Here is a 26,405-nt window from a genome sequence, read left to right on the forward strand (position 1 = left end):
TCTGGGTTCTCGTCAGCAATTTGGCCTTTTCGGTGGGCTGTTTGAATCAGCCTTTTTACTCTCATGGGCCAAAATGTGCCAGCCACATTCCTCGGAGACCTGTGACTAACTTATTAGGTGCATGTGTATATTTTGTAGCTGTGTATTTGACTTGTTCCATTTTCTTGTATAGTATTGTGCTCCTCCGTACTCGAGAACATAATAAAAAGTATATCTTACAGAGAAATGAATGAATTGGCTCAAATTCCATACATGCTAAAAAGATAAGAAAAGCTGCACCACACATTACAGATGAACTGTATTTTAATGAAAGACCAGATTAAAATACTTTAATGAAAAGAAGCAGACAATAAAAATCACCATAAATATGCTACATAATTCTAATCACACGTTGCTCAAACATGATTGAGTAAATGGAGATGCAAAGGGCCTCTCATTGTTACACTACACACAAACACGTAGAGGGTCGATCTCTAGAATGTCAGCAAGTAGTGGATATCCTAATTGTGCAGGTAAAACTCCAGGCATACACTGCAAACACAAACTTGAAATTGAGTCCCCGTGAGGACACCCTTACTCAAAATCCAAGAATCAAATTTAAGTAGCTGACACCTACCAGAGAGCCAGTTCTACTATTGACACACCCAGACTTAACTAAATATGTGCTCTTTGGCCTTCTAAATTCTCTCCAGAGCTGAATGAAAAAGTACACACACACACACACACACACGCACGCACGCACGCACGCACGCACGCACGCCCCCCCCCCCCCCCCCCCCCCCCACACACACACACACACACACACACTCTCACAAACCAACAAGCAGCCGGAAATGTGTATGGGCATGATTACTAATTCAGCAACTTGGACTGATCTTTATATAAAAACAGAAATTATCATAATTGTTTCAAAATAAAAAATAATAATAATAATAAAATAAAAATCTTCATTGCTTGCAAAAGAGTCTTGGCCAGATATATTTAAATCGACATTGTAAACTTAGGAGGAGGGGAAAAAACAGGACGACGAGTGCGATGTCACTATTGTTTGCCTTGCCCCTACCATGCAAGTCTTGCTTATTGATCAATGATCACTCAAACACACATCTTAAAATCCAACAACCACACGTGTGCCCGTGAGTTATTCCACACACCCTACAGTCATTCACACCTGCCCCAAGCACAACTAGCAATTGGGATTGCATGATCAGAAACCTTGCTGTGGCTGCTGGAAAACACACGAAGAAAAGGAGGAAGATAAGGCATCACATGCTATTCATGGCAAAGCCATAGACAGTGAAAGTGTGGCACAGCGATGACTTGAGCGCGGGATGAGGAAGCTACATTGGAACCCTGCTAAGATGAGGGGATGCAACTTGGAAAAAGAAAAGAGTAATGGAGAGCAATGAAGATTTTCTCCCTCAGTCCCAGCCGTTGTCTTTTATCATGTGGGACAACTCGATGATGTACTTTCCTTCCTTGTACTTCTGACTCAGTTCAAAGGCTTGTTCCTGTGAAAAGGAGATGTCAGTTGTTAGGACAAGAAGGCAAATGGAAATTCCAATGTTTAGAAATTTCACAGTAGTTTTTTTTTTTTTTTTAACTTAAAAAATAAAGCAGGTGAGGAAAAGTGTTTATTTGTTCATTGTGTCTAAAAATCCAAAAATTAGAGTCTCTTCTATCATCAGGAAAAAAAACTTTGTATCTATTTCAGTTTTGCAGCAATTAGCATTCGAATATAGCTAAGTTTCATCAGTATTCACGTTCCTGGTGAAAACACTGTCAAAAAGAACTTGTTGCAACATGGCCCTGGCCGATCTCTTGTACTCTGCTGCCACCTGATGGCCGTTTTTTTTTTTTTTTTGGTCAGAAGCTGCTTCAAAGCTTTCTGTGTGCTCTTGCATTAAAAAAAAAAACAGCATAAAAACATAAATACATTTTTGGGAGTGAAGGACCAAGTATTAAAAACGTATTTACACGTTTTTAGGTTTAAATGAGTTAAATAACTAAAACTAATAAAAACTAACAGAACCACCCTGAAAGCTAATAAAAACTAACTCAATTTGAAAAACAAAACAAAATCAAAACTCACTAAAATGAAAATTCCAAAACTATAATAATAACCCTGGTATGGACACTTACATATTTCCAGCCCAGAGTGGTGTGGCAGTTTTCACAGTAGATGTCAGCCACTGCATGAAGTCCCGTGAGCAGCAGCCTTTCCTCTGCAGGACCACAGCCGATGTTCACTCTGAAAATAATCAGATGTCCTCATTTGCTCAAACAATGCGGTCATGCTTTCCCTAGAACAATGACATTTTTTCAGGGCTCAACAAACTGAAACTAGATTAGACTATGTTAGCGCCAGTGATTATACTGTATCGTCAGATCAGAGCCGGTGTATTACTGACCTACTAACCCAGCAGTAGCATGGCTGACACCCAACTTCAAGGTCCACTCATGAGTAAATTAAATTATCTGTGCACTATCAGGTTTGTGTCAACATGTCTGATACTGGGAAAATGTTGAAGCTACAACCGGACTAAATCAAAAATAATAATGGAAGGAAAAACTCACAATTTGATCATTAACCTACATAAGGAATTAGTCTAATTTTAATGGTGACTATGTTTTAATGTTAACATCAAGTCATCAAAAAGTAAAACTGAAATCAAAATACTCACACAGAGTTGAAGAGGTAAGCCCTGCCTTGACTTCCTTGGAAAGACTAGACAACACAAAGGAGAAAAATCAAGAATAGATTTAAAGACTAGCATAGAACCTAACCAGATCTTTAGGGCTTTGTGTCAGTCCTGTTTTACCAGTTTCACATGGCTAATAATCTCTGTTACAGTAAGGGATGTCCTAATCTCTGATGATGTTGATGTAGCAGTCGACTGTACATTTCCATTACTTCTCAAGTTCACATTTCAAACAAAAAAACAAAAAGAGAAAAGGCTATTGAAAGCACAGACGATATTTCTTACACATCATTACATTACACCAGTAGTGTGAGGATCGTGACCTTAGTTGCATATAAAAACGCACATGCCACGCAAAGTGATAAATACAACAAAAAGGTGGCAGCTGACCTTCGAGATTAGATCATCATGATTGGCTAGATGAGCGCGGCAGTGCACACAGCTATAGCGGCGGTGGCACGAGTCCAGGTAAGCCTGGAACGTTTTGGCTTTTGTCAGCTTCACCATTTCTGAGGAAGGAAAGGGTCGCCACATTATCCTTGCCCATGCAGGTTCTTTCTGAGAAACATATCCCTGCATCATTGATGATGTCAACAATACAGTATTGTCTGGACTGATGACATCAGACAGGGAATATTTTATTGTATAAAGCAATGATCTCCAACTGGGTGGAGTCATCTTGTGTGCTGCAGAAAATTATCTAATTCCACTTTCTGAATTACAGTAATTATTTTTGTGATGTTTTTGTTTGGTAATGTGCCGTGACATTTTTCAAATTTTAATTTGTGGCTTGGCTCAATAAAGGTTGGGAATCATTGCATCCAATTTTACTTAATTGGACTAACAATCATTACAAATAATGTCGTTAGCCAAATAGTATAACAGTTTAAGTCATTTTAAATTTACTTTCAAGTAATTTAGATTCCCATTTCCCAGTCTTCTGGGTCATGATAATCTCAAATGTTGAATCCAGACAACTACATTCTTCTTGCTTGCAGAATTTGTTCTTTTGTTGTTGTTGTTTTTCAAAAATAACAAAGCAATTATGCTGTTAGGCTGGCGATAAATCTTCAATGCTTTTCCATTAGGTACTTAAATAAATCATGCATTTGTTTTTGTTTTTGTTTTTGTTTTTTGTTGTTGCTTTTTGGTGATATGCCATGACATTTTTTCTCAAATAAAATGTGCATTGTCTCAATAAAGGTTGGTCAATACTGGTATAAACCACGTTTGATAGCAACTTACAAATACTGTAGATGGCAACAAAATTCAAATTGAGGTCTGCTAGTTTCTGAGTTTAATTTATTAACATTTGTATAAATTACAGCAAAGACCAGTGTCATTTGCAATAGAGACAATATGGGGAAAATATCTTAAATGCATATATTTTGTCACGGTTTGGAAAATGGATAGATGGATGGCTGACTGGCTCAGTCAAAGCACGTACAGCATGGCCAAATCACTCAACAGATATGTTCAGACATGTCTATCATGGCATCCTCCTTCAACACGGAAAACAGTTAATAATCACCACCCAAATCGACTTAGTATGAAAGCACCAACCAAAATTTAATATTTTACAACAGTAGGTCTAAAATACAGTACAGCAACCTGGCCAGATCGATCAGCACCCGCTCGGACCTAGCCTATTTGAAGTTAGCATGCTGGCTAGCTGCGCACAGTCACAACATTGCAGTAGCTCAAATGCGCACTGCAGCTTCTTCTTCCTGCGTTGAGACACTTACCTCCTGATGTCAGGACTCTTCTTTTCCTACACAGGGTGGATCGATATGATTGTCACATGAAAAAAAAAAAGGGGGCTAAGACGATACGAAGCGCTCGTTAGGCACACAACAGTCGACCACGAGTTGACGTCTCGGACAATAAAGACAATACAGACAGTTTCTGTTTATGACATGCGGTGCCGCGTTTCTTTGAAAATTGTAACAGTTTCCAAAGAATAAAAAAAAAAAAGAGCTGAATTCGACAAAGCTGGCGATTTGTCAGGTTCGTGACTGAATGCACCGCGAGCGGATGAAAAATGTGGTTTGTTTATGAAAACACACTTAGGGGGGACGTCTGAACCACATGGGAGGGCAAAACAAAAGATTTGGACCAATAGGAACTGTGGAATAAACTGTAGAATGTGGGTCAACCAATCAGAATGGCCTTCACGTGAGCTTGTTCGTACTGTTCCCAAAGCACTGCCTTATCATTTCCTGCTTTTGAATTCGGGTCCAATTTACTGTAATTTATTGAACTACACTTAAAAAAGAAAAAGAAAAAAAATACCTCCCCTAGTTTCACATGGTTAAGGTAATGTGTTGTATTTCAAATATTTTCCAGGGCTTTCTGTTCATTTGAAATGTTAAGTTACTGCATAATGTACTATACTATACTATTCAAGTCTAAGAGTTCCACATTAATTGTGATCTTGCAATAAGATGTGACCAGAAAGTATCAGTGTTATGTATTATGTACAATAAACCTAACTCAAATTAATCGCAGTCAAATGTAATTTTTTAAACTTTAAATTAAGACCTAGATCAGAAGTCACCAACCTTTTTGAAAATTAGAGCTAATTCTTTGGCAGTGATTAAATTTACTCAAATTATCTTTAATTAGATTGCTATTAATAATTAATATACCAATACCAATCATCTTAATGATTTATTAAGGTAGGTATTTCAATATGTAACACTTTATTTAAAAAAATAAAATAAAATACAAATGATCATATGCAGCCCCTTCTCAAGGTTTCTCATTTTCCTCTTGATGGGGGTTTTCCTTGCCCTCTTGTGATACGATCAGGGATGTTAATATTTTTTTCTACTGTGTGTATGTGAAGCTCTTGGAGAATCTTTTGTGATTCAGGGCTATATAAATAAACTTGACTTGACTTGATTTTTTTTTTTTTACAGTATTGCTACATACCATAAAGTGAGTTATTTTTAGAATAGGTTTGTGAGCTTCTCATGTGGTCCTTGGGGGCTACCGCGGGCACCACGTTGGTGACACCTGCTCTCGACTAATGGACACAAAATGTTACTTTTCCAACAAATATAATTTGGTATGTTGTATGCTACGTTATGAAAGTGACCCATTGCAGATTACATTGCTGTAAGAATCAATCACGCCACATTGCTAAACCCACTGGGGTCTTGATCAGAACTTACAAACTAATATATACCCCTGTATCTATTATGTTTACAATTTGTGAAGTGTAATTCTATAGTTCAAAAGCTTTGCCCACAAGCACACTGAATTCTCCTGCTGCAAGAACACCTTTTCTCCTTGAAATGTTGACACAACGATCCATTCATATGCCATTAAAACCCACTTGTCAAATTGCAAGGCCCAGTTAATCGGGTCAGAAAAATACAGCCTTTGTTCTCTCACAAGAGACTGTTTGATTAGTACCACAGCAATGTGGTCAGACTTTGACCATACCTTGGAAAAATGAGCACACTCGTTTTTACCTTTCTAGATTTGCTTTTTTTTTTTTTTTTTTAATTAACATTCTCATTACGATATCACACTGAAACATACGATTGATAATCATCAATCATCAGCATCCAGTACAGATGATAATTAATTCAAATCATGAAGTAATCACAGTCTTATCAAAAGGAATGAGTTGTTACATCAGGTTGCTAGGAAATGTTAATGTAATAGTGGGCTGGGTCTGGAAGATTAAAGGTGGCGAGAAAGAATCAGTCATACTATAAATGAGTAATCCTGAAAGATTTGTCAGACTGTCTTGACACTTAATATGAGCTTCTTGCTTCCAGTGTTTTTCCATCTTCGTACACCAAAAAGCTGCCATTTTGAAGGATTGCATTCAGACAAAAAAAGTCACTCCTCCTGAGTGTTTCTGAGGAGGTAGCTTGACAAAAGCGAGGGATAGTCACTCATCACCCCCGTTGCCCCCGCTTCGAATGCCGCTCTTATGTCTTCATCTGTGTTGCACACAAACAAATGCACCTAAAAGTTACAGTAAATGTTAAACAAAAAAAGGTCCCTGGAGTATTGTGAAATAATCAGCAGTATAGTACGGGATATAGCAAAACAAATGGATTGATGCCAATTCATAAACAATTTTATAAAGATACTCTGAGCGTTTGTTGTGGGAATGAAGCATTCCCACATATGTTAATGTGATTTTTATTCTCCACACTTTTTTGCCGCCTAACAACTCTCACATAATACTTCCAATTTACACTGTTCAAATTTCAACTACCTTCAAAAATTCACACCTCCCAGGGTAAATATCGTCTGATTCCACAGTACTTACAGTATTTGCACAATTTAACATTTAATATAAACTTTTCCCCATTCATTTTCAATGGGACAGTCATTGAACTTTTTCTAAGTTTCACTTTCCACGGCCACTTCCATATATCCATCCATCCATTTTCTTGACCGCTTAATCCTCACAAGGGTCGTGGGGGGTGCTGGCGCCTATCTCAGCTGGCTCTGGGCAGTAGGCGGGGGACACCCTGGACTGGTTGCCAGCCAATCCCAGACTTCCATATATATGTACTTATTATCGTTACCAGGTGTCTGATACTACTCGGTGGCACAGTTGGGAAAGCGCATTGTCCAGTAATCATGAGGTTATAATTTCATAATTTATCTCTCAATGTGCTTTCAGCATTCCCACACAATTTCTCCAGAAATTGCACTTAAGTCTAGTTACACAAGCTGTTGCTGTATTGCTGATGATTACCAGCGTCAGTCAGTCATTTGAATCACATGCTCACAAGTTATCTAATCAATCCTCTTAGCAAGCTATGGGTACTTGAACTCTTTTTGGGTACTTTTTTTTTTTTTTTTTTTTTTTTTTTTTTAACTCTCAGCCAAAAAAAGCAATCTCATTCCTGTGTGTTTCTGTAACAAAATTATGGCATTTGGTCTTCAATAGTTTTCACACTAAAACAATTAGGGGGGCGCTCATGGCCCACCTACGGGGGTTGAAATGACTTCAGGACTTAGCAAAAACACTCACTGTGGTGGTGTTTAGATAATTTGGATGGATATTATTATTATTATTATTAAATATTATTTATTATTATAAATTTATTTTTAACTTGGCTTGGGTTGTATATGGAAATAAGAAAGTTTCCGGTTTACCCAATAGAGGTTCACATAAAAGTTAACAAAGTCATACCTGAATTCCACGGGCGACAAGATGTTTAAAAAGACTCTTCCTCATAGTTATTCTACAACCATAAAAAAAAAAAAATCTAAGTTAGCCATTTTGACACAGATTCTGATGATAACTCAATAGAATAGTGAGTGATAACATTTTAAGTAAAAAAAAAAAAAAAAAAGAAGAAAAGTAATTTTCTGTTAGTACATGACCTCATTAGTCACAGATAATTGGAGACTATCCTAAATGGCTTTGGACCACAAGCAGACTTCATCCTGAACTGGTAGCCAGTTAGTCTCAGTATGCAGACAGACAAAGTCAAGTTAAAAGGTTCTTCTGGCCAAAAATGACTTTTCAACTCTCATTTACATTACTTTTACTATAAAGGCCCACTATCTAAAATAAAACAGGAGTTACCAAAAGGATTAATTGTCTCACTTTTCTATTAACGTGACGATGTATCTGTTCCTCAAAATCTTCGTCTCAGGAATAAACGTCCTGCACACAGAGATAAACAACTGACACACTTGCAATGTAACACATGAAACGTGTAGCCGTGAAGTCCACTGCAGAATAGCCAGGACAAAAGTAGATGAATGTATACAATAGTTACAAAGGTGGTTCACATGAGACATCTTGGAGAAAGTCACCACCTGTTGATTACGCGCGGCAGGTAGAACTGCAGTAAACTCTCTCCCAGTGGCACAAAGGGCAGAAGGCCGCTGTAGAAGAGGAAAAGCAGCAGCGCACCTCGGTATAAGGAAAAACTGTACGGCATGACTCCATTCTAGATGGGGAGAGACCAAAAGACATTTACTGGAAGATGCACACAATTTGCAACCGAGACATAACACTCACAGGACACTTTGTTAGGTATATGTTGTTGTTTAAAAGCTAGCTTGCGGCGGCTCTGATTTTATTCTACCAAAAGAATGTTCCCATAGCTTTGCAAAATGTTGTGAACAAATGACAATAATAAACAAATGATTAAAATAATCAAAAAGCAGCATAAAAGCTGCTTGATAGAGGAACTTGCCCCCTAAATATCTTTATAATAGAACCCCCCCCCCCCCCCCCTTTAAAAAAAAAAAACAACAACAAACAAACAAAAAAAACATTTCTGACCCAAACATCTTCTAATTAGCAGATTAACACCTTAGCTGGATTCGGGTTTGAAATTCCTCTGAATCGTGTACGTGAGAAGGGAGCATGCAGTTTCATTTTTCGGCCACACATGGCAGTAGCGATTCAAATGAAATGTTTTGCATTCAGCAGCTTTAATGTCTTTATATAGGATGACTTTTTGATACAGTTCTTGTACTTATGCATTTGAATATGCCGATGTACCTAATGGTGTGGCCAGTGAGGGTAAAATGAAGACTTATGCTAGTGAAAACATTAATACCTAGATGAACTATTTGTAAAAGAATGCTCATTCACCGTTTTGCGGCATTTGTTCATAATTCTTGAGCTCACAGATGCCCAGACAGTGATCTCCTCCCTGTGGTAGCGTTTCACCAGCTCAGACACCTACACAGACAGGTTTACAGTGAAAGTAAGGCAAATATCCGACAATTTGAGCCTTTCGGTTTTCAAGCACATTTTATAGCCGTAATCAAAAAGGTTACACATTACTTGTGAAAAGTGCAAATGTTCAACTGTGAGAATGTAGATGCAAAGCTTATCACAGATGGAACTTAGGGACACACAGTGACACAGTGAGTGACTTTGGGTTTTTGTTTGTATGGATAAGCGGTTCAAAAAATGGATGGATGGGCTTTTCATAAAACAGCACAGTACAGTATTTAATGCTTTGATAGTTGAGATATGGACGCTTTTGAGTGTGTGTGAGCGTGTTGCCTTTTCTATCAACTTGTTGTTGTTCTCTTTCATCTCAATGCTGATTGGGATCTCGGGGAACATTCTGAACACATCCTCCAGCAAAGTAAACTTCCTGTCGGAACCACTGCTGTAGTGACCTGGTGGACAGAAGTCATAAATAAAGATGGTGACATTTTTGGATTATTGTTGTCACTTGTGAATGATTTACTCTACAGGAGTTCTCTCACCTTTATTAAAAGTCAACTCAAGCCTCTCCTTGTACAAAGGTAAATCCTGAAAAAAAAAAGCCACAGGAAGATCATTTAATGTGTTTCAATAAAGAGTTGTATACAAAAACAAAGAGTACAATGCTCAACCGTGATTCCCATTGTCAGTTATTAATATATGATCATGTTTCTTATGGTGGTTGTAGTGTAGCACTGCACTAGCATTGTTTTTTTTTGTTTTTTTTATCTGCCATTTTAAAATTTTGTCTAGGTTTTAGTCCAGTTTCAATCACGCTTGTTTTGATCATAGTCAACCTCATCCTGTTTTTATTTAGTCAACTTTTAGTCAACTATAAATCTAGCATTTTAGTCTTTATTTTAGTCCACGAAAGCATAATTTTATTCGTCTAGTTTTAGTCAAGAACTTTTAGTCCAGTTTTAGCCAGGGCGGTCCCGTCGCCATGGGCGGGCCTTGGGGGTCCGTGCCCGCCCTGTCAGTCAGCCGTGCCCGCCCTAGCAAGATGACTCACCAACTATAGGTCGCTTGCACATGTCGTCACTTCCGCCTCGGATTTCTTGTAGTCGCCATGCTGGGTGGCCTCCATTTACGTAGCGATTCGGTCTAACACGTATCTATCACGTTTGTTTTCTGCGTTTAAAATGGTACATTGTTGCTGCATCGTTGGCTGTTCGAACAAAGCCAAGGGAGAAAATGGTCGGTCTTTTTTCCGAATTCCGAAAATAATTAGGAACCAGGGCCTGGAGACAGAGGAGTGCGGACTCCGGAGGGAAGTCGTTACTTTGGGCTCGTGTGTGCAGCGATCACTTTGTGAGCGGTAAGCTTGTTTACCTTTATTTAATGCATGAGGATTAATAACGTTTCGACCGCCCATATATGGGCAAGTTGCTTATGTTTTGGATTCATGAGCAAGCAAGTTCGGTAGTACAAGCTGGCTAGCGGACGTTAGCCGAAAGCTAACATCGAACATTTTCACCCAAGTAGTGCCAGTGCAAAGTGTTTACTGCTGAAATTGGATTGATTAGTCTTGGGCTTTTAATGCCGATAACATGTTTTTTGGTGGCAAAATGTAAACTTGGGGAAAAAAAGAGACAGAAGGGGCTGATGCAAGAAAACAGACCCCCGGTAGCCTACACATCATGCTAAAGAACTTATTCACGGCCACCCTACTGCGGTAAAATAACCAGTCTTTCCATATTTTATTTGTTTATTTTAACAGGTCGCCCTGCGCCCGTTTTTCTGTCCAATCATCCCGACTGGGCTCCAACATTAAAGTTGGGTCCCAAGTTACAACATCTATGTCTCAGCCCAGTCGGTGCCAAGATATGAACGTGCACAGGAGAGACAAGCAAAGAAAAGACGACTCGAAGTGGCAGAGATTGTTGCAGTTATGCAGCCAGATGGCTCCAGTAACCTGTAACCTCAAGTACTGCTGACATCATTGACTCTGGTATGCCACTCAGAATTCATTACATGCTATATTGTATGCATGAGTGAATGTATGTGTTTGTTTGTGTGTGTACACGCACCTTATATTTTAGAGACATTTGGAAGTGTTTATAGAAATAAGTATTTGCCTGTAGCAATGTTCATACATTAAAAAATGCAACAAAATGTGTACATTTCTTTTACACTGACAAAAAAAACTATACTACTTTACTATATTAAACCTATTACTGGTACCGTATTTTTTTGTGATTTTTTATTTATTTTTTTCTTTAGGGATCTCATGCCACACCGACTTGATTGCCAATGACATGATGGAAACGAAGAAAGCATTGGAGGAGGACAACATGCGACTGTTTGTTTGGCGCTAATAAAGGCAGCGTTTACACAAATTCTATTGTTGGGTTTGTTTACAAAGCTATACATAATACAAATGACAGGATTTGACTCAATGTGCAATATGGTCCCTCTTAAAGTAATGGCATAAATCTCTATTATTTCTAAAAGCACAAAAAATGAAGTGAATAATGATTAGATGTAGTAATTTCAGGGTTAAAAATTGAACTGTTAATTAATGTAGTTTATTTTAGCACAGGTGTCTACCATCCTGAGATGACGGTATGATGTAATGTTGATGGGGTACGCAATGACTTTCATTATGCTATGTACAGAGGAAAAAGTTGCTCTCTTTTAAATTTGTTTAATGTAAGACAAGTACCAGTACTGTGTTTCAGTTTTCCCAATAATCCTTGTTTCCACACTTGTCACAAAACCACTGTCCTTTTGGCAGTCTAGATTGGCACACTTCAAGTGATATCATTTGATTTTACAATCTGCTGCAGCACAAAAAACTACTTTATTCCGCATCTTTGAAGTACATGAGCAAGTGGTAGGTGACAGCGGCTGAGCAGGAACACTGGAAGTCCACTGCTGATCTAGTAAATGCTCTCCCGAGCAGTTCAGGTAAGGAGGGGACTTTGGGGAAAAAAAAAAACTCTGGCTTTTCCAGCTGGCCAAAACGAGCGATCTGGGTGGACTCGCTCAATCACACTTTGTCCACACCACAAAGTCGCAGAAGTCCGTCCAGTTAAACTCATCTGTGCCTGAATCTGAAAATATTACAAACATTGTAATGAAAATATGAAACATAGAATTAAATAAGAAACTACAAAAAGTAAAGCCATACATACCTGGTAATACTATTGGTGTTGTCGTGACAAGTGATGGGAATTGTTGCCATCCGGCACCAGACAGAAATTGTGTGTTGTGACAGCCTCCTTAACCGTGAGATCATAAGAAAAGCTGTCAGTATGCTCAGTAGTTACCATGAACACGTTTTATTGTACTGGAAACTGAAACTAAAAATACGTCCTCTGAGAGTGGTTAACCTTAACCATTTAGAATAAGTTGATTAAGTAACATGTAACTAGTGAAAGGGTAGCATTAAATTTAATTAAGCCACGGGGAGGCTGTGCAGTTACTTTTTATTCTTATACGCTCTGCCATATTTGCCTGTTATAAAATGATTAGAAAAACCACATCAGGTAAACCCAGCTGTGCATGTAAACACAATGATAACAGGAAGCCTGAGAACAAATCAACATTTTTGTGTGCAGAATTACCAACACCATGTGGTTTACTTACGTGCAACAGCAACAGTTTCTTCTGATGCGATGTTAAAGTTTACACTCTGTATCCACCCGCTTACAAAATAATTGTAAGCCTCCAAGGATTTGTTGGCGTGTTATGGAGCATGTTGTCAACACGAGGTAGGGAAAGATGTCCAGAGATGTCACATTTGGCCAGCAAGCTTTCTCCGTCAAAAAAAAAATCACCCTTGGTCAGGACGTAATTAGGATCAATCCCGCCACACAGAGACACCTTCTGCCTGTATCGTTGTTTTTGATCTTCCGGTAAATCGTGAAAATACTGCGAAAATTACATCAGGTTGATGAGCTCTACCGTGTAACTCGCGAGTGTACCTTGTGAACCGGCGGACACCCAATATGGCGCCCGAAGGAAAAACTCCCATGATGCATTACGATGTGCAAGCGACCTATTCGTCCTATCAGTCACGTAAACTTGCGCCTTCTGTTTCAAGTAAAGCATGGCGTGCCAGCCAACCACATACCTCCTTTCAAGTTTGGCTGTGATTGACAACTAAGCGAGCCAATGACAATCAGGATCAGGAGGGATGGGGTGGGGTGGGGGGAGACGCGCGCTCTGCAGACGTGCCTTAGCCAAATCTACTTCCGGGTAGATAGTGCGCATTTGCCGGCTGGCGCTGGGACAAAGACTGAGCAGTGAGCAAGTCGTGCCGCTTTAATGGAAGCCACCAAATGCCAAACCTAGATCCAGGATGACACAGTTGACATCAATGGTAATCCTGAGTCCACCGGTTACGTTTACAAGTGAGTGTCAAACTTTTATTTTAATTAGTCAAGCCACACAGCACGGATGAATTGTAGCAATACACAGTATGCTGTTAACAGACCCAAGCAGTCACACATACACAACAACAACTAAGGAGCATAAAATTATTTATCACTAAAGCAGTTGCAGTACAATGTGAGTTGAATTCTCTTTTTTTTATTGCCAAGTTTGTTCATGTTGATGACTGTCACTAAGTTCTAATAAAAAAAAAACAGCACTTTACACATCCTTTTTGGATTGATATTCTGCTTAGTTTTTCACTGAACCCATATGTTGTTTCTGTATATCATCGACATAACTCAACCTTATTTCTAAATCACTTTAAAACAGCCATTGCTGCATACAAAGTGCTGTGCATGGAATAGAAATTAGTCTTTTAGTAGACACAAGTAAAATAAAATAACACAAAATAAAATTAATTAGAGTAAATATAAGCAGATAAGTATACACGCAAATAAAATACTAAAAAAATAAAATAAATCTGTATAAGTATAGAAATAAAATAACAAAATACAGAAGGCACCATAAAAAAATAAAATGATGTGAAGTCTCATGCTGAGTCAAAGATCAAAGAATAGAGATGTCTGGCAAAAATGAAAGGAAATTTTGTCCATATCGTACAGCCCTAATCCAACACGCAAATGAAGGCAACTGCTAGCCAATTCCAGATAGAAGGGGCTGGGTTGCAGTCATTCATTCGGACATAATTGTTTACAGAAGTGACGAGTGGATTTGTTTCAAATGAACTTTTGAGTTGAATAAATGCAAAATGAACTACACATTTTTTTTTCAGTTTGTCTTTTAGATTTCAGAACGAACTGCCGCTTTTAAGTGACAGAAAATATATCTGAACACTTTTGCAGTTGTTACAATGCCGCTGTTCAACCTGATGAACATTAGATTTAGGTTGATAAAGTGTGCCCCCCCCAAAAAAAGGTAATGCCCCCCCTACAATTTCTTTCTGGTGACGGGTCTGAGCCAGGGCAATCACTTTGCACCGTTATTATCATTATTATCATTATTATTATTATTATCATTATTATTATTATTATTATTATTATTTTGTCAACAGATAATATTGAACATTTCAGATCTAAAACTATTTCACATGCAATGTTCTCTCATATTTTTGATAAAAAACAACTTCACGCACAATTACATATATCAACAAGTGGCTATGGCGTCATGCTACGAGCTAGTAAGTTAGTGGTCGGATTAACATTATTGTTGGGACGTGACAGATGATGGATTAATGTTACGTTATGACTATAATTACTTTTTTTAACCTTTCATAGTGAATCCTCCTCCTGTCTGTCCCATGTGTTTATGCATGTTGCGCTAGCTAGCTGCAGATTTGAAAGGGGAGGTGTCATTGTGTGTCACATGACAGTGTCACAGTGACAGATTAGTAGAGATGGGGTTTTACAAAATGGAATATTCGTCTCAGTTTTGTTCATGAACTAAAATGTCCATTGGTTTTAGTCCAGTTCTTATTAAGTGAAGTACATTTTCGTCTCGTCTTCATTAGTCGAGACGAAAATGCATACTAATTTAGTCCCAGTTATTGTTTATTAATGAGGGTTTTGGTCTATAGTCTAGTTTTCGTTCGGTGAAAAATGTGTGCTGACGAAAATATTTTTGTTTAGTTTTCGTTAATGAAATTAACATTACACTGTACACGCATCATACCGAACAAAAGAAAAGAATGGAACAGAAAGAGTCGACTGAATATACAGTATTTATGACTCCATGCATCTTGTTGCATATGAATTTGCATTCTGTTCAAAGAATGCAAGTACTTTGAAAATACAAAATGCAGTTTCTAAATGTTGATTGTAATAAAGGCTGAACGAAAATCTATCTGTATTAAAAATATATAAAATAAGAGACCATAGTAAGTCAGTGACAATCCTTTCTTTCCTCCACCTGAACACTGACTGAAGAGATTGTGATGTCGTGGCCCGTCTGCCTCAAAAGATTCTCATCATGTGACACAACCACGTATCCGTCATGCGTCAAGTGACAATCCAGTTCCAACATCTGCGTTCCTTGCGCCACTGCGCTGCAAATGAAGGAAAACATTGTTCATGGTTGCAATACGTGTACTTTTCCAATGCACTACTATTCAAACATTTGCATTAAAATCTTTTGACAAATATGATCTCAAGTTACGTCCAAGAGTATTTTGATCATTTTTGCCTTGCATTAGCACAAGTGATTTGAAATGAAGGTGCAATTGAAGTACAAAATATGGTAGTAAATATTTCGTAATTTTAGTCAGTTTATGCATAGTACTCCATCAAGGAATCTATGAATTTTCATGTCAGACAAGATAGATGGATAGAAAATGTACTCATATATGATTTTTTTAAATTTTATTTTAAATATATCATACTCACTGAGTGAAGGCTTCCATGGTGCTTTCTATCCGCTCACCACATCCTGGTAAAACAATAAAACAAGTTTCCATATCAACAAACGTCTCAATCAATATTAGAAGACCAAATGCTAAGATTTGATCACTTTTCTTTTACCGGTTACGTTTTATTTAGTTACAGCGTCAGCTACTGAATATCTTTAAAGGCCGGTTAATGCTTTATGAGACGGTTTTAGTTGGTAGTCATAGATTTTTGCAAGAAAACATCTCATTGGCTCAGAGAAACCATTCACTCTCTTACCTCCTCTGTGCGAGATGTGTGCACAGTAGAAGCTCGTGCATTTCTTCTTATGAAGAATGTGAGGGTTCTTCAGAAGGTATAACGAGGTGAGGGTGTACCCTCCCAACGCTGGGAGAAAGACACACCAAAAACTGCACATCTCTGTTTGAAAATCTCCGCAGAGTGATTTGATCCAAAAACCTCAGCAGAAGACTACCGGCTGTCGTTGCTCTGCGGTCACCTAAGAAAATCTGGACAGACAGGTATTGCTTTCAGGGTTCGACACTTGTCGCTTCGCAATCTTTCCTCATGTCAGCTTGGCTTGCTGAAAAGATACTTGCAAGCTGTGGAGCTGTAAAAATGAGTTAATGAAGCACTAGGGCTGACCCACAGCTCACCTTTACCTTGACAGTCTTTCCCTAGTCTGGGACATTTTCCCACTCTTTTACAGGAGCAGCTTACAGTATCACACATTTGTTTTTTCTGCATTATCTATACAGGACAATGTACACTACTGATACAAGCACCGCTCCATAATACTCACTGTTTGTTTTTGTATCCAATCTACAAATACGGAGTTGTTTGCTTTGTGTAATCACCAGCATACGGCGTGTCCAAAAATTAAGGAAATAGCATAATATACAGTCTAGCTATAAAAGCCAATGAATCGCAGGTTAATCTATTTGAGAACATTTTAATTTGCTGTGACGACAGGTATATTTCTCCAGAAATGCAGTCCAGTCAGCAGAGTGCAGTACAGGACTGCATGGTTTACATTCAACCAGAGGGCTGGAATGGGACCAGCAAGAGTGTGACAACCGATTACAACACAGCTTCTGAAGCATAACAAGCCTGCTTAGTCACTGCAAAATCATTTTCCCTCATTAGCACTAGAAGCTTTAGATTTCAGCTACATGTGTAAATCTTGCTTATTTTGCATACTTGTCATGTGTGGATCACCAATCAACATATTTTAATTCCTAATATGGTGATGTCATTCTATTCCCAGGCGAGGGAATGTCCGAGATAAAGGGTGTTTAAAAGGGTGGCGGCATGCCGAGGCGTGTTGTAAAGGAGGATATGAAAGTGGCGCAGCTGGAAAATCAAGTTGGCATAAAGTGAGAGGCGGAATGTCAAGTCACCTGAATAAAAATAACACATTGATTTCATAGAGAGATGCAATGTTTTGTTGTTGTTAGGAGCAGAACATTTTTTATTAAAGTGGACATGTTTGATTTGAGTGATTCTCAAATGATTGGTTACGACCTAAAAGTAGGTCGCCCATCACAAACAAACATTTATTAAATAATGTAATACTTTTAAACTAACTTCAAATTTAATTAAAAATAAGAATACTTAAAATTTTATTAAAATAAACTTTTACATAAATAATAAATATTAGATTTTTATTTTATTTTACCTCGAGTAAACACGTTTGCCCAGCCCTGATTTAGACACAATTTATTGTTTTGGTAGACAATGACAGGTTGTCATGAGCTAATTGTGTATCTCAAAACAAGACATTTCCTTGATGAAAATACTAGTTATCTAATTATGTTAAAACTGGCATTCAAAGTCTAAAAAATAAAAATCTGACACCAATGATTACTACGATGAATTAAGAAAGTAATTACCTCAGGTCTAAATTACACTAATTTCATACAGAATAAGATAAATACAGAATAAGAAAGAACAATTCATAACAGCAACAGTATCAGGAAATTTTTATTCAATTATATGTAATATAATTTTGTTGCTTTGTTAATCATTTAATTAATATCCATACAATATACATACTACAACCCTTAACTCATATCTCTTTGACAATCGACAAATAACTCCTTTAAAAATAATTCCTTAGAAAGAACTTGGAGGGAAAATCCAAGAAAAGAAAAAATCAGACTCAAGACTGTCAATAATTATCACACCCAGAAGAGAAATTAGAAAGAAAAATAAAATACAAATAAAAACATCCTTAAAAAAAAAAAAAAAAAAAAAAAAAAAAAAAAAGGTGATACAACTTTAACTCCCTTTTAAGTAAAAAACAAAACAAAAACAAAAACAAAAAAAAAACAAAACAAAAAAACAAATACAACTCACCAGTATAACAACAGTAATAATAAGAACAACCATTTAAAAACAACGATATCTGGAACCAGGCCGCATGACAGACGGGCCACTAGAATCATCAATACTGTGTGAATGTGTATGGCATGTTCAAGTGCAACATTTCACAGACACACACACAGATACACTCCTCAGTCAAAGTGTGTGTATGTGCGTGTGATTGCAAAACAGAGTCCTCTTGCTTGGAAACCATGGCGACCTAATCTGATGTCACGTCAGAGAAAAAGAAGCAAGCAGGGTTGGTGTACTGATGGCTCATGGATATTCAAATGAAACAAACATTATCTTTGTAAGACCCATTTTGAACTGGATGAAAAAAACAAAAAAAACACACCTATGAAAATGTACAAATAGGGATGGCATCCAAGCCAACGCGCAAAGTTAGGAAAACAAAAATCTTGGTTGAATCACACTGTACATACACATACATACACTTGACACGCACACAGCATGACACTTAAAGCTGAGCGAGCAGGATCAGACACAGAGGGAAAGAATGAGGACCAAAACAAAAAAAAAGTGCTGATGTGCTGATTGGGTCACGTGATTGGTCGAAAAAGTGGCGGCGAATGGCGAAAGTGAATTCGTGGCTGGAGAAGAGGGAGGGAGGGACGGAGGCAGCCCTTTGAGTAAAGCGTGGCAAGTGTTGGGAAGGCGAATTCATCAATGGATTCCACCAGCTGTGCGCACACAAAAAAAGCCTCACACCCATCGTAGGGACAGTCATAGCTGGCTATGGCTTCTGAGAGAAGAGCGACGCTTTGGATGACATTATGAAAACATGGGAAGGCTGAAGCCAGCAGGGGGTCCAGGGCCGGGACCTGAACACGTTGGTCCGCTCTCATTACATTGATGCCAGTGCAGTTACTGAGCTGGACGCGTGGGCGGAGCTCCACCAAGCAGCAGTAAGTAATGACACAGGTTAGAAACGAGAGCACACAGAAATAACACGTGCACGAGCCATTGTTGGGAAACAATGCCACTTGTTAGGACATGGTCGCTATGGCAACTGGAATAACAAACACAGGAGAAGATGGGAGCACGAAGGAAAACGAAAGTCACATGCAGTTTCCTCAGTTGTCACAAGAGGGAGCCTCAGAAAAAAGTAACATTTTTTTTTTTTTTTTAAACACACGCACTCTCACACATTTACTGAGGCAAAAATGATTCAAACCTGAAAATACTTCCTGATGTCAACTCATTCATCAAAGCCCATTAGTAGATATGTTGTTTCTATTTGGCCCTCTCTCTGACAGTTCAGTGTAAACGTCAAAATAGCGCAGTAGGATGGCACAATCTCGCCATGCTCCACAATATATACTACTCACATAAAGTTTGTGATATGACTTTGAATTTCGAGTACATTTCAGGATGAACCTGACATGCATATGGGAAGTAAACCAAAAATGTTATTTACAATAATATGTTGTATGCATTCTGATTGATATTGCATTTGTGGAATATGAGTTAAGCAGAAAAATCTACCTATTTTTCTCCATCTTAGGGAGCTTACTGTCAGCTAAAAAATAACATCACACATGCTCAGGTAATGATAATAATCCCTCAACTTTAGAAAACAGGTGAGCCGTGATTGGTCGTTAGCCGAGCCTTGAGTAACTGTGATGTCCTTTTCAGTGGACAACAAGTCACAAAATGGCCGCCTCCTGAGGTGGACAAAAGTGGGTAGAATTTTTTTCAAGTAAATTTTTGGGTTGACTTCGGCTTTAATTGGAATTTCTGTGATTCTTCCACGTGTCTACAGCTCTGTCACTGCTGTCATCTTAATCTCATGAGAGCAAAATGTGAAAACTGTTTAAACAGCAATTATGACTCAACCAGGAAATGTCCATTCATGGATCAAACTTGTGAATTTTGCCCTTCCTTTTCAGAGAACAGAAAGTTAATTAAAGGTTACAAAAAGCATTTTAGGTTCATCCCGAAATTCCACCTGAAAGCTGAAAATCTTTAACTTTAAGTAATATTTTCTCCCTTGTAATGCAAGTGAGGAACGATACAGATAAGCCAGAGATAGCGATGTAATGTAGTAACATGATGCCATGGTGGATATTTGCTGTTAGTATTGAGCGGAGGAGGGAAATGGGTGCTTAGGTCTCAGAGCATGTGCATCTCACCGGTGTCTTATATCTGTACAGTGGAAGTATTTGTGCTTTTACTGGTTATACAACCTCTCATACAGAATATCAACCAGGTAGGTGCACATTATCTGCATCCAAGCATATTCTGAGAGTTTTGTGGGACTGGGCAATGTGGCTGACTCCACTGACCACACCGACCTTAGTGTGACTAACTTGATGCAAATAGAGGCCGAGTTCAATACGTCTGCCGTTTGTCTGAGTTGTAGCTCAAGAAATGTATAAATGGTTCAAAAACATAACACGTGGTCACTTCCCCACGCTAGTTCCTTGCATCTTTCATCCACTTTGGTTAATTTCAGGAATGCATGCATTCATATGAACATCATTTAGAAAGAAAAAAAAAAAACTGTAAACATGCCAGTGAAAACATTTGCAGAAAGTCAAATGTTTAAAATGACTTGCACAGATGAATTAGACAACATAAATACAAGTAAGATGATTTTAAAGCAAACATCTCTGTACGAATGCAAGCTGTGACAAGCCCACTTAAAAATAACTTTTTTTGTTTTTTTTGTTTTTTGTATGTAATGTACATAAACCCGCACAATAAGCACCCCCATTCTTTTAGCCCTCGATTTCAAATTAATGTACATGTATGTAGCTAGACAGAGTAATGGAATGCTGTTGGTTAATAAGGAATAGTAGTTTATACGAGAAGAGTAGCAAGAGAGCTGAAAAAAAAAAGATTGAGAGGTTATCAGGATGGAAAGGGGCTGGGCGAAGCAGGACATAGGAAACACAAGAATGTTTTTAAAGGAGCGGGCAGAGTAAAGAGCAGAGAGACCCGACGGCCCCGTCTAACCATGAAAATCAGAGTTAAACACTTAGCTTTCTTGCAGTGGAAATGGAAAGAAAAGCAGCCAATGTTCATAGTTTTTATCTTTTCCTTGGATTCTTGAGGATGCATTTTCTTGTATTTACTGTAAGCAAATCATCTGGGGGTCTGCAGGTTCCAAGCCTGTGGTTGGCGTTGATACTCTTTTAGACTAAAAAGGAAGGAACGAGAACAAGGTTAATCCATATTTTCTTCAGCCAAATTACTTTCAAGATCACGTTGCAATCGGAGAGTACTGATTCACATTATGACAAGGTCATTTCTTTTTTTACTTTCCTGAGTCAATATCTCTATATGGTGCATTTAATTAAGACTCTCCCCAAAAGGTTAAGATTTTCCAAACAATGTGTTTGTGTGTGGACACAAGGACCTCTTTTTGCACGTACCCATGTGTCTCAGGAGCCCTGATAGGTCTCCTGGAAGCGAGATGTCTCTTCAAATATGAGTTCCTTCAGCTTCTCCTTCGGAAGGTCATCCAACTCCATGGTGAAGGTGAAGGGCTCTTCTGCCACTGGCTACAAACACACACAAAAGTAGATTCTGTCAAACTAGTCTCAAAATGCGCTATATGACAAAGTCTTTTACCGTTTGGTGACTGTCTCAACCAAGCACAAGACATGAGCACAACACGACAATGAGCCTTTCATTTCTGATAGGCTTACACTTTTAATTGGTGTGGCGCAGTGCTGTCGCTTGTATCGGTTTATATAACCTGCTGAGACGTGATTAGTGATACTTCAACCACTCTTATGGGGCAGAAGAATTCATGCTAACTTCAATCAAAAGAGCAGCGAAGACGAACACCCACGTTCAAACCAAAGAGCCTGACTTGCAATGAAGAAAAACTGCCTTCAAGAGATTAGATAATTAGAGATAGCTAGCTAGCAAAAAAAGAGCAAATGATAGCCAGCCAGATAGCCAGCTAGCTAGATAGAAGAGAGAGAGAGAGAGAGAGAGAGAGAGAGAGAGAGAGAGAGAGAGAGAGAGAGAGAGAGAGAGAGAGAGAACTAGCTAGCTAGCTGGCTAAAGAGAGCGAGAGAGAGAGAGAGAGCTGGCTGGATAGCTAGATGGCTAGCTGGCTGGATAGCTAGATACCTAAAGCTAGCTAGCTAGATAGAGCGACAGAGAGCTACCTAGCTAGCGATAGAGAGAGAGAGAGAGAGAGAGAGAGAGAGAGAGAGAGAGAGAGAGAGAGAGAGAGAGAGAGAGAGAGAGAGAGAGAGAGAGAGAGAACTAGCGCTAGAGAGAGAGCAAAAGAGCAAGAGAAAAAGAGAGAGAGAGAGAGAGAGAGCTACCTAGCTAGCGATTGAGAGAGAGAGAGAGAGAGAGAGAGAGAGAACTAGCGCTAGAGAGAGAGAGCAAAAGAGCAAGAGAAAAGGAGAGAGACAGAGAGAGAGAGAGAGACAGAGAAAGACAGAGAGAGAGAGAGAGACAGAGAGAGAGAGACAGAGAGAGAGAGAGAGACAGAGACAGACACAGAGAGAGAGAGAGAGAGAGAGAGACACAGAGAGAGAGAGAGAGAGAGACAGAGACACAGAGACACAAGAGAGAGAGAGAGAGAGAGAGAGAGAGAGAGAGAGAGAGAGAGAGAGAGAGAGAGAGAGAACTAGTTGGCTAGAGAGAGAGATAGAGAGCTAGCTGGCTCACGTTCTGCATAGCTTTGAGTGTGTCTGGCTTTAAAAGGCAGGGTCAAGCCACATGAGAGGCACGTGTATTCAGGTTTCCATCCAAATGTTTCAACATTTTTAAGTGAATTTTGTGAAAATGCGCAAAAAGGACATGTGACATGCCCGTTTCCATCGGTTCTTCTTTTGTGAATATTGAGAGGGGACTCCACCGCTGTGGCAGTATACACCATAGAGATGTGAGCCACCAGTAATTTCAAAGAAGAACAGGAGGCCACTGCACCATGCATTGACGTAGTACGAGCTTGCTTTTGTAATTCTTGATAAACCGTAGCAGTTCTTTCCATCTACAATTGAATTATTATTTGCTTCTTTCATTAATTGTGGGAATGCTACATATGTTGTTTCTAACCTTTATTATTATACTTATTATTATAGCATTTTTATTCTCAACACTTTTTGCAATCAAATTACTCCTACATAATACTTCCGATTTACACCGTTCCAATTTCAACTTGCTGACAAAATTCACGCCTTTTGGGGAATTTATCGTTTGACTCCATATTACTTACAGTACTCGCATAATTTAATGTTAAAGATCAACTTTTCCCCATTCATTTTTAATGGGACTGACATTGAATTTTTTCCAAGTCCCATTTTACACCCCCACTTCCATTCATACAACAGACCATCTTGACCGGCTTTCTAATACTGCTCAGTGGCGCACTTGGGAAAGTGCATGTACAGTAAGCAGGAGGTCGCAGGTTCAAAGCCCACCGCCGACTGTACATTGCACATGTGTCCCGTGACAATTATGTCAATGGACATTAAGTATACCAACTGACTATCACACCAGTAAATGCGTTATACTGACATGATCAAACACATGTGTCCCAAATCAGCGCTGATGGCTTTCAGATGACACTTTAAATTACAAATACGCCAATTCGCTCTGCTGCTTACAGGTCCGGTTGGCTCACGGGGTAAAGCGCTTGAGCCAGGAGCATAGCAAAGACAGCCCTACGAATGGTTCGCCGGTTCAAACCCCAGATGGAGCAACGTTTTTTTTTTTTTTCCAGTATAGTCATAATACAACAAGTTAACATCTATTTCATTAAATGTCATTTGACAAACTATTTCTTCGAAATTAACCCATATTGCATAATGCATTCAATAATTTCATTGAAATGATTGAACACGTGACCCCATTAATCATATGTCACTTTTCAATATAGATACACTAGCCATGAGTTTTGATATGACAAGTTATGTCAGTGGATAGCTTAGTTGCCTGCCGCATGGAGAACCTGGGTTCGAATACAGTGCAGGTAACTCTTTAGTAGGAATGCAGTAGTTAATACTAATCATTGTCACTAATAATTATTTCACATCCCTTACTTTTGATGTCATTTGTCATTATTAAGTTTTGTTTCTATATTACCCGTTCTATATTCAAGGCAAGGCAAGTTTACATTTTCTACACAAGGCAACTTAATGTGCTTTCCATAAGAAAAGACAACACATTAGCATCAACAAACACAGTAGTTAACATTCAGAGCAAAGAGAAAAAAAAAAAAAAAAAAAAAAGATTACTAAATACAATACTATATATTGTCACATCACCTACATGTCCATGATAGCTGAATGGTAAAAGCAATGGATTGGCCCGCGGGAGATCACGGTTCGATCCCTCCTTGGGAAATGTTTTAGCACAACTTTGATTTCATATAGTAGTCATTGTATAATTCTTTATAGTTGCGCTTTGTAATAATTTGACACAAAATATCTTCACAATAGTGTTTTTGTTTGACCATTTATGACTAAAAAAGTTTTAAATGAGCAATTCACATTCAAACCCAAAAACGTTGAATACTTTGCATTTCACTCCCAAACACGTGTACGTTTTTTTGTGTGTTTTTTTACACAAGAGCAGAGAGAAAGCTTTGACAAGCAGCTTGAAAGAAAGTGGTGGCTTCAACCATTGGTAGTTATTAGGTTCCATGTTTGAAAATTGGCCAGCAGGTGGCAGCAGAGTATTAGCAGCCAAGGCCATGTTGCAGAAAATTCTTTTTGCCAGTGTCCATTCAGTGTTCAGCATCAGATGTCACTTTTAAATATGACTACACCATAAGCCATGACTTTTAGCCCGACAAGTTAGGTCATCGATATTATTGATACCTCGACAGTATCGATACCGGATCAATACTGGCACTAAAATATCGATCTAATTAGTTTAGTTTCAGTTTGGCTCAACTTTGTAGTAGATTGCATGAACACATACAGTATTGTACTCAAAAAATATTCTTTTGTTTGTTTGGTTTTATATTTGTTGTTGTTCACTACAATTACATAAAATGTCACAATCATTTAACTACAAGTTACTACTTAATAATTACTAGTAATACTACTACTGTTTTTACGACTACTACTACCACGACTACTACTACTATTATTACTAGTAATTAATAGGTAATTACTTTGTAATTTTCACAGTTTCTTTGTTTCCTTCATTAGCATTCAGCTATTAGCATTCGGCTTAGCATTCAGCTATTAGCATTCAGCTTTCAGCATTCCCGCACAATTTCTCCAGAAATTGCTTAGTCTAGTTCCAAAAAGATGTCTGTTTCATCGTTCCACTCAAACATAGCTTACTTTAATCTACCGACATTGCTTTGGGACTACAAACGTATGTGTGATGTAATATCCGGTCTTGTCAAGGGTTATTCACAAAACATGTTTCCATAGCCAAAATTTGCATGTTCCTTTTTTCAATGCTCCTCAAAATCCACCCCCTCCAAGAGAATTGCTAACATTTCCAGTTAGTTTTATTTTCGCATTTCTTGAACATTCAAATAAAAATGGGTGGATGGGAATGTATTTATTTATTTATTTATTTAGCTCATATTAGCCATTGCCACTCCACAAGTGACCTGCGTCAATAGTGGCTAGAGCATCTTGCTATATGCAAATACAGCATGTTTATTTTCTTCAAAAAAGCAAATGAAAGCACGCCGACAGTTGCCGATGTGGGAGCATTACTATACGTTCTAATTAGCGGTGGCAGGCTTTATTAAATTACGATGTTTACTTTACTTTGTGTCGATGATCATAGACGTGTTGTGCTAGTCAATTCTACTTTGCAGAAGACATGTTGCACTTTATCTTCTTTTCCATGTGTGAAATGACCTCAAAACTATTAACCTCA

At 38.4% G+C, this 26,405-nt stretch overlaps 3 protein-coding genes and 1 long non-coding RNA gene across 6 annotated transcripts in view; all 4 read right to left on the reverse strand.

Annotated features, from left to right (window-relative positions):
* Window positions 1–861: 861 nt before the first annotated feature.
* Window positions 862–4,776, reverse strand: ypel3 (yippee-like 3). The gene is made up of 5 exons (XM_077503046.1): window positions 4,448–4,776; window positions 3,093–3,211; window positions 2,685–2,728; window positions 2,143–2,251; window positions 862–1,511 (listed from the first exon to the last, which is right to left on the reverse strand). The coding sequence occupies exons 2-5, from the start codon at window positions 3,207–3,209 to the stop codon at window positions 1,422–1,424; spliced, it is 360 nt and encodes a 119-aa protein (XP_077359172.1). The 5' UTR covers window positions 3,210–3,211; window positions 4,448–4,776; the 3' UTR covers window positions 862–1,421.
* Window positions 4,777–6,211: 1,435 nt separating this feature from the next.
* Window positions 6,212–16,688, reverse strand: gdpd3a (glycerophosphodiester phosphodiesterase domain containing 3a). 3 transcript variants are annotated; one of them, XM_077503067.1, is made up of 10 exons: window positions 16,479–16,688; window positions 16,200–16,242; window positions 15,727–15,862; window positions 9,924–9,969; window positions 9,715–9,833; window positions 9,295–9,384; window positions 8,508–8,641; window positions 8,293–8,352; window positions 7,873–7,924; window positions 6,212–6,661 (listed from the first exon to the last, which is right to left on the reverse strand). In XM_077503067.1, exons 1-10 carry the CDS (start codon window positions 16,615–16,617, stop codon window positions 6,650–6,652), a joined length of 831 nt encoding a protein of 276 aa, XP_077359193.1. In that variant the 5' UTR covers window positions 16,618–16,688; the 3' UTR covers window positions 6,212–6,649. The 3 variants fall into 3 exon arrangements, with proteins under 3 accessions (XP_077359193.1, XP_077359184.1, XP_077359201.1); XM_077503058.1 differs by having other exon boundaries at window positions 6,212–6,686; XM_077503075.1 differs by having other exon boundaries at window positions 6,212–6,686; window positions 15,727–15,857; window positions 16,479–16,500.
* Window positions 10,447–13,419, reverse strand: LOC144005132 (uncharacterized). The gene is made up of 3 exons (XR_013279506.1): window positions 13,012–13,419; window positions 12,558–12,644; window positions 10,447–12,476 (listed from the first exon to the last, which is right to left on the reverse strand). It is a non-coding gene; the product is annotated as an uncharacterized LOC144005132 (long non-coding RNA).
* Window positions 16,689–18,164: 1,476 nt separating the features above from the next.
* Window positions 18,165–26,405, reverse strand: part of mapk3 (mitogen-activated protein kinase 3) — a 19,416-nt gene continuing 11,175 nt past the window's right edge. The window contains exons 8-9 of the mRNA XM_077503094.1: window positions 21,962–22,090; window positions 18,165–21,726 (exon numbers count right to left, since the gene is read on the reverse strand). Of these exons, the coding sequence (XP_077359220.1) occupies window positions 21,971–22,090 (120 nt within the window). The 3' untranslated portion in view covers window positions 18,165–21,726; window positions 21,962–21,970. The remainder of the gene's footprint in view (window positions 21,727–21,961; window positions 22,091–26,405) is intronic.

The sequence above is a fragment of the Festucalex cinctus genome, chromosome 1, assembly GCF_051991245.1.
Source record: "Festucalex cinctus isolate MCC-2025b chromosome 1, RoL_Fcin_1.0, whole genome shotgun sequence".
NCBI lineage: Eukaryota > Metazoa > Chordata > Actinopteri > Syngnathiformes > Syngnathidae > Festucalex > Festucalex cinctus.

What these genes read in the sequence shown, in the direction of transcription:
- ypel3 (XM_077503046.1), bottom strand. Translation starts at nt 3,209, where the DNA reads ATGGTGAAGCTGACAAAAGCCAAAACGTTCCAGGCTTACCTGGACTCG. An exon ending in GCTTACCTCTTCAACTCTGT is followed by an intron (nt 2,252 to 2,684) that starts GTGAGTATTTTG and finishes GATTATTTTCAG; the next exon opens with AGTGAACATCGGCTGTGGTC. An exon ending in CCACTCTGGGCTGGAAATAT is followed by an intron (nt 1,512 to 2,142) that starts GTAAGTGTCCAT and finishes TCCTTTTCACAG; the next exon opens with GAACAAGCCTTTGAACTGAG.
- gdpd3a (XM_077503058.1), bottom strand. Translation starts at nt 16,617, where the DNA reads ATGTGCAGTTTTTGGTGTGTCTTTCTCCCAGCGTTGGGAGGGTACACC. An exon ending in TGAACAAATGCCGCAAAACG is followed by an intron (nt 8,642 to 9,294) that starts GTGAATGAGCAT and finishes CTCCCCATCTAG; the next exon opens with AATGGAGTCATGCCGTACAG. An exon ending in ATCGTCACGTTAATAGAAAA is followed by an intron (nt 7,925 to 8,292) that starts GTGAGACAATTA and finishes TTATGGTTGTAG; the next exon opens with AATAACTATGAGGAAGAGTC.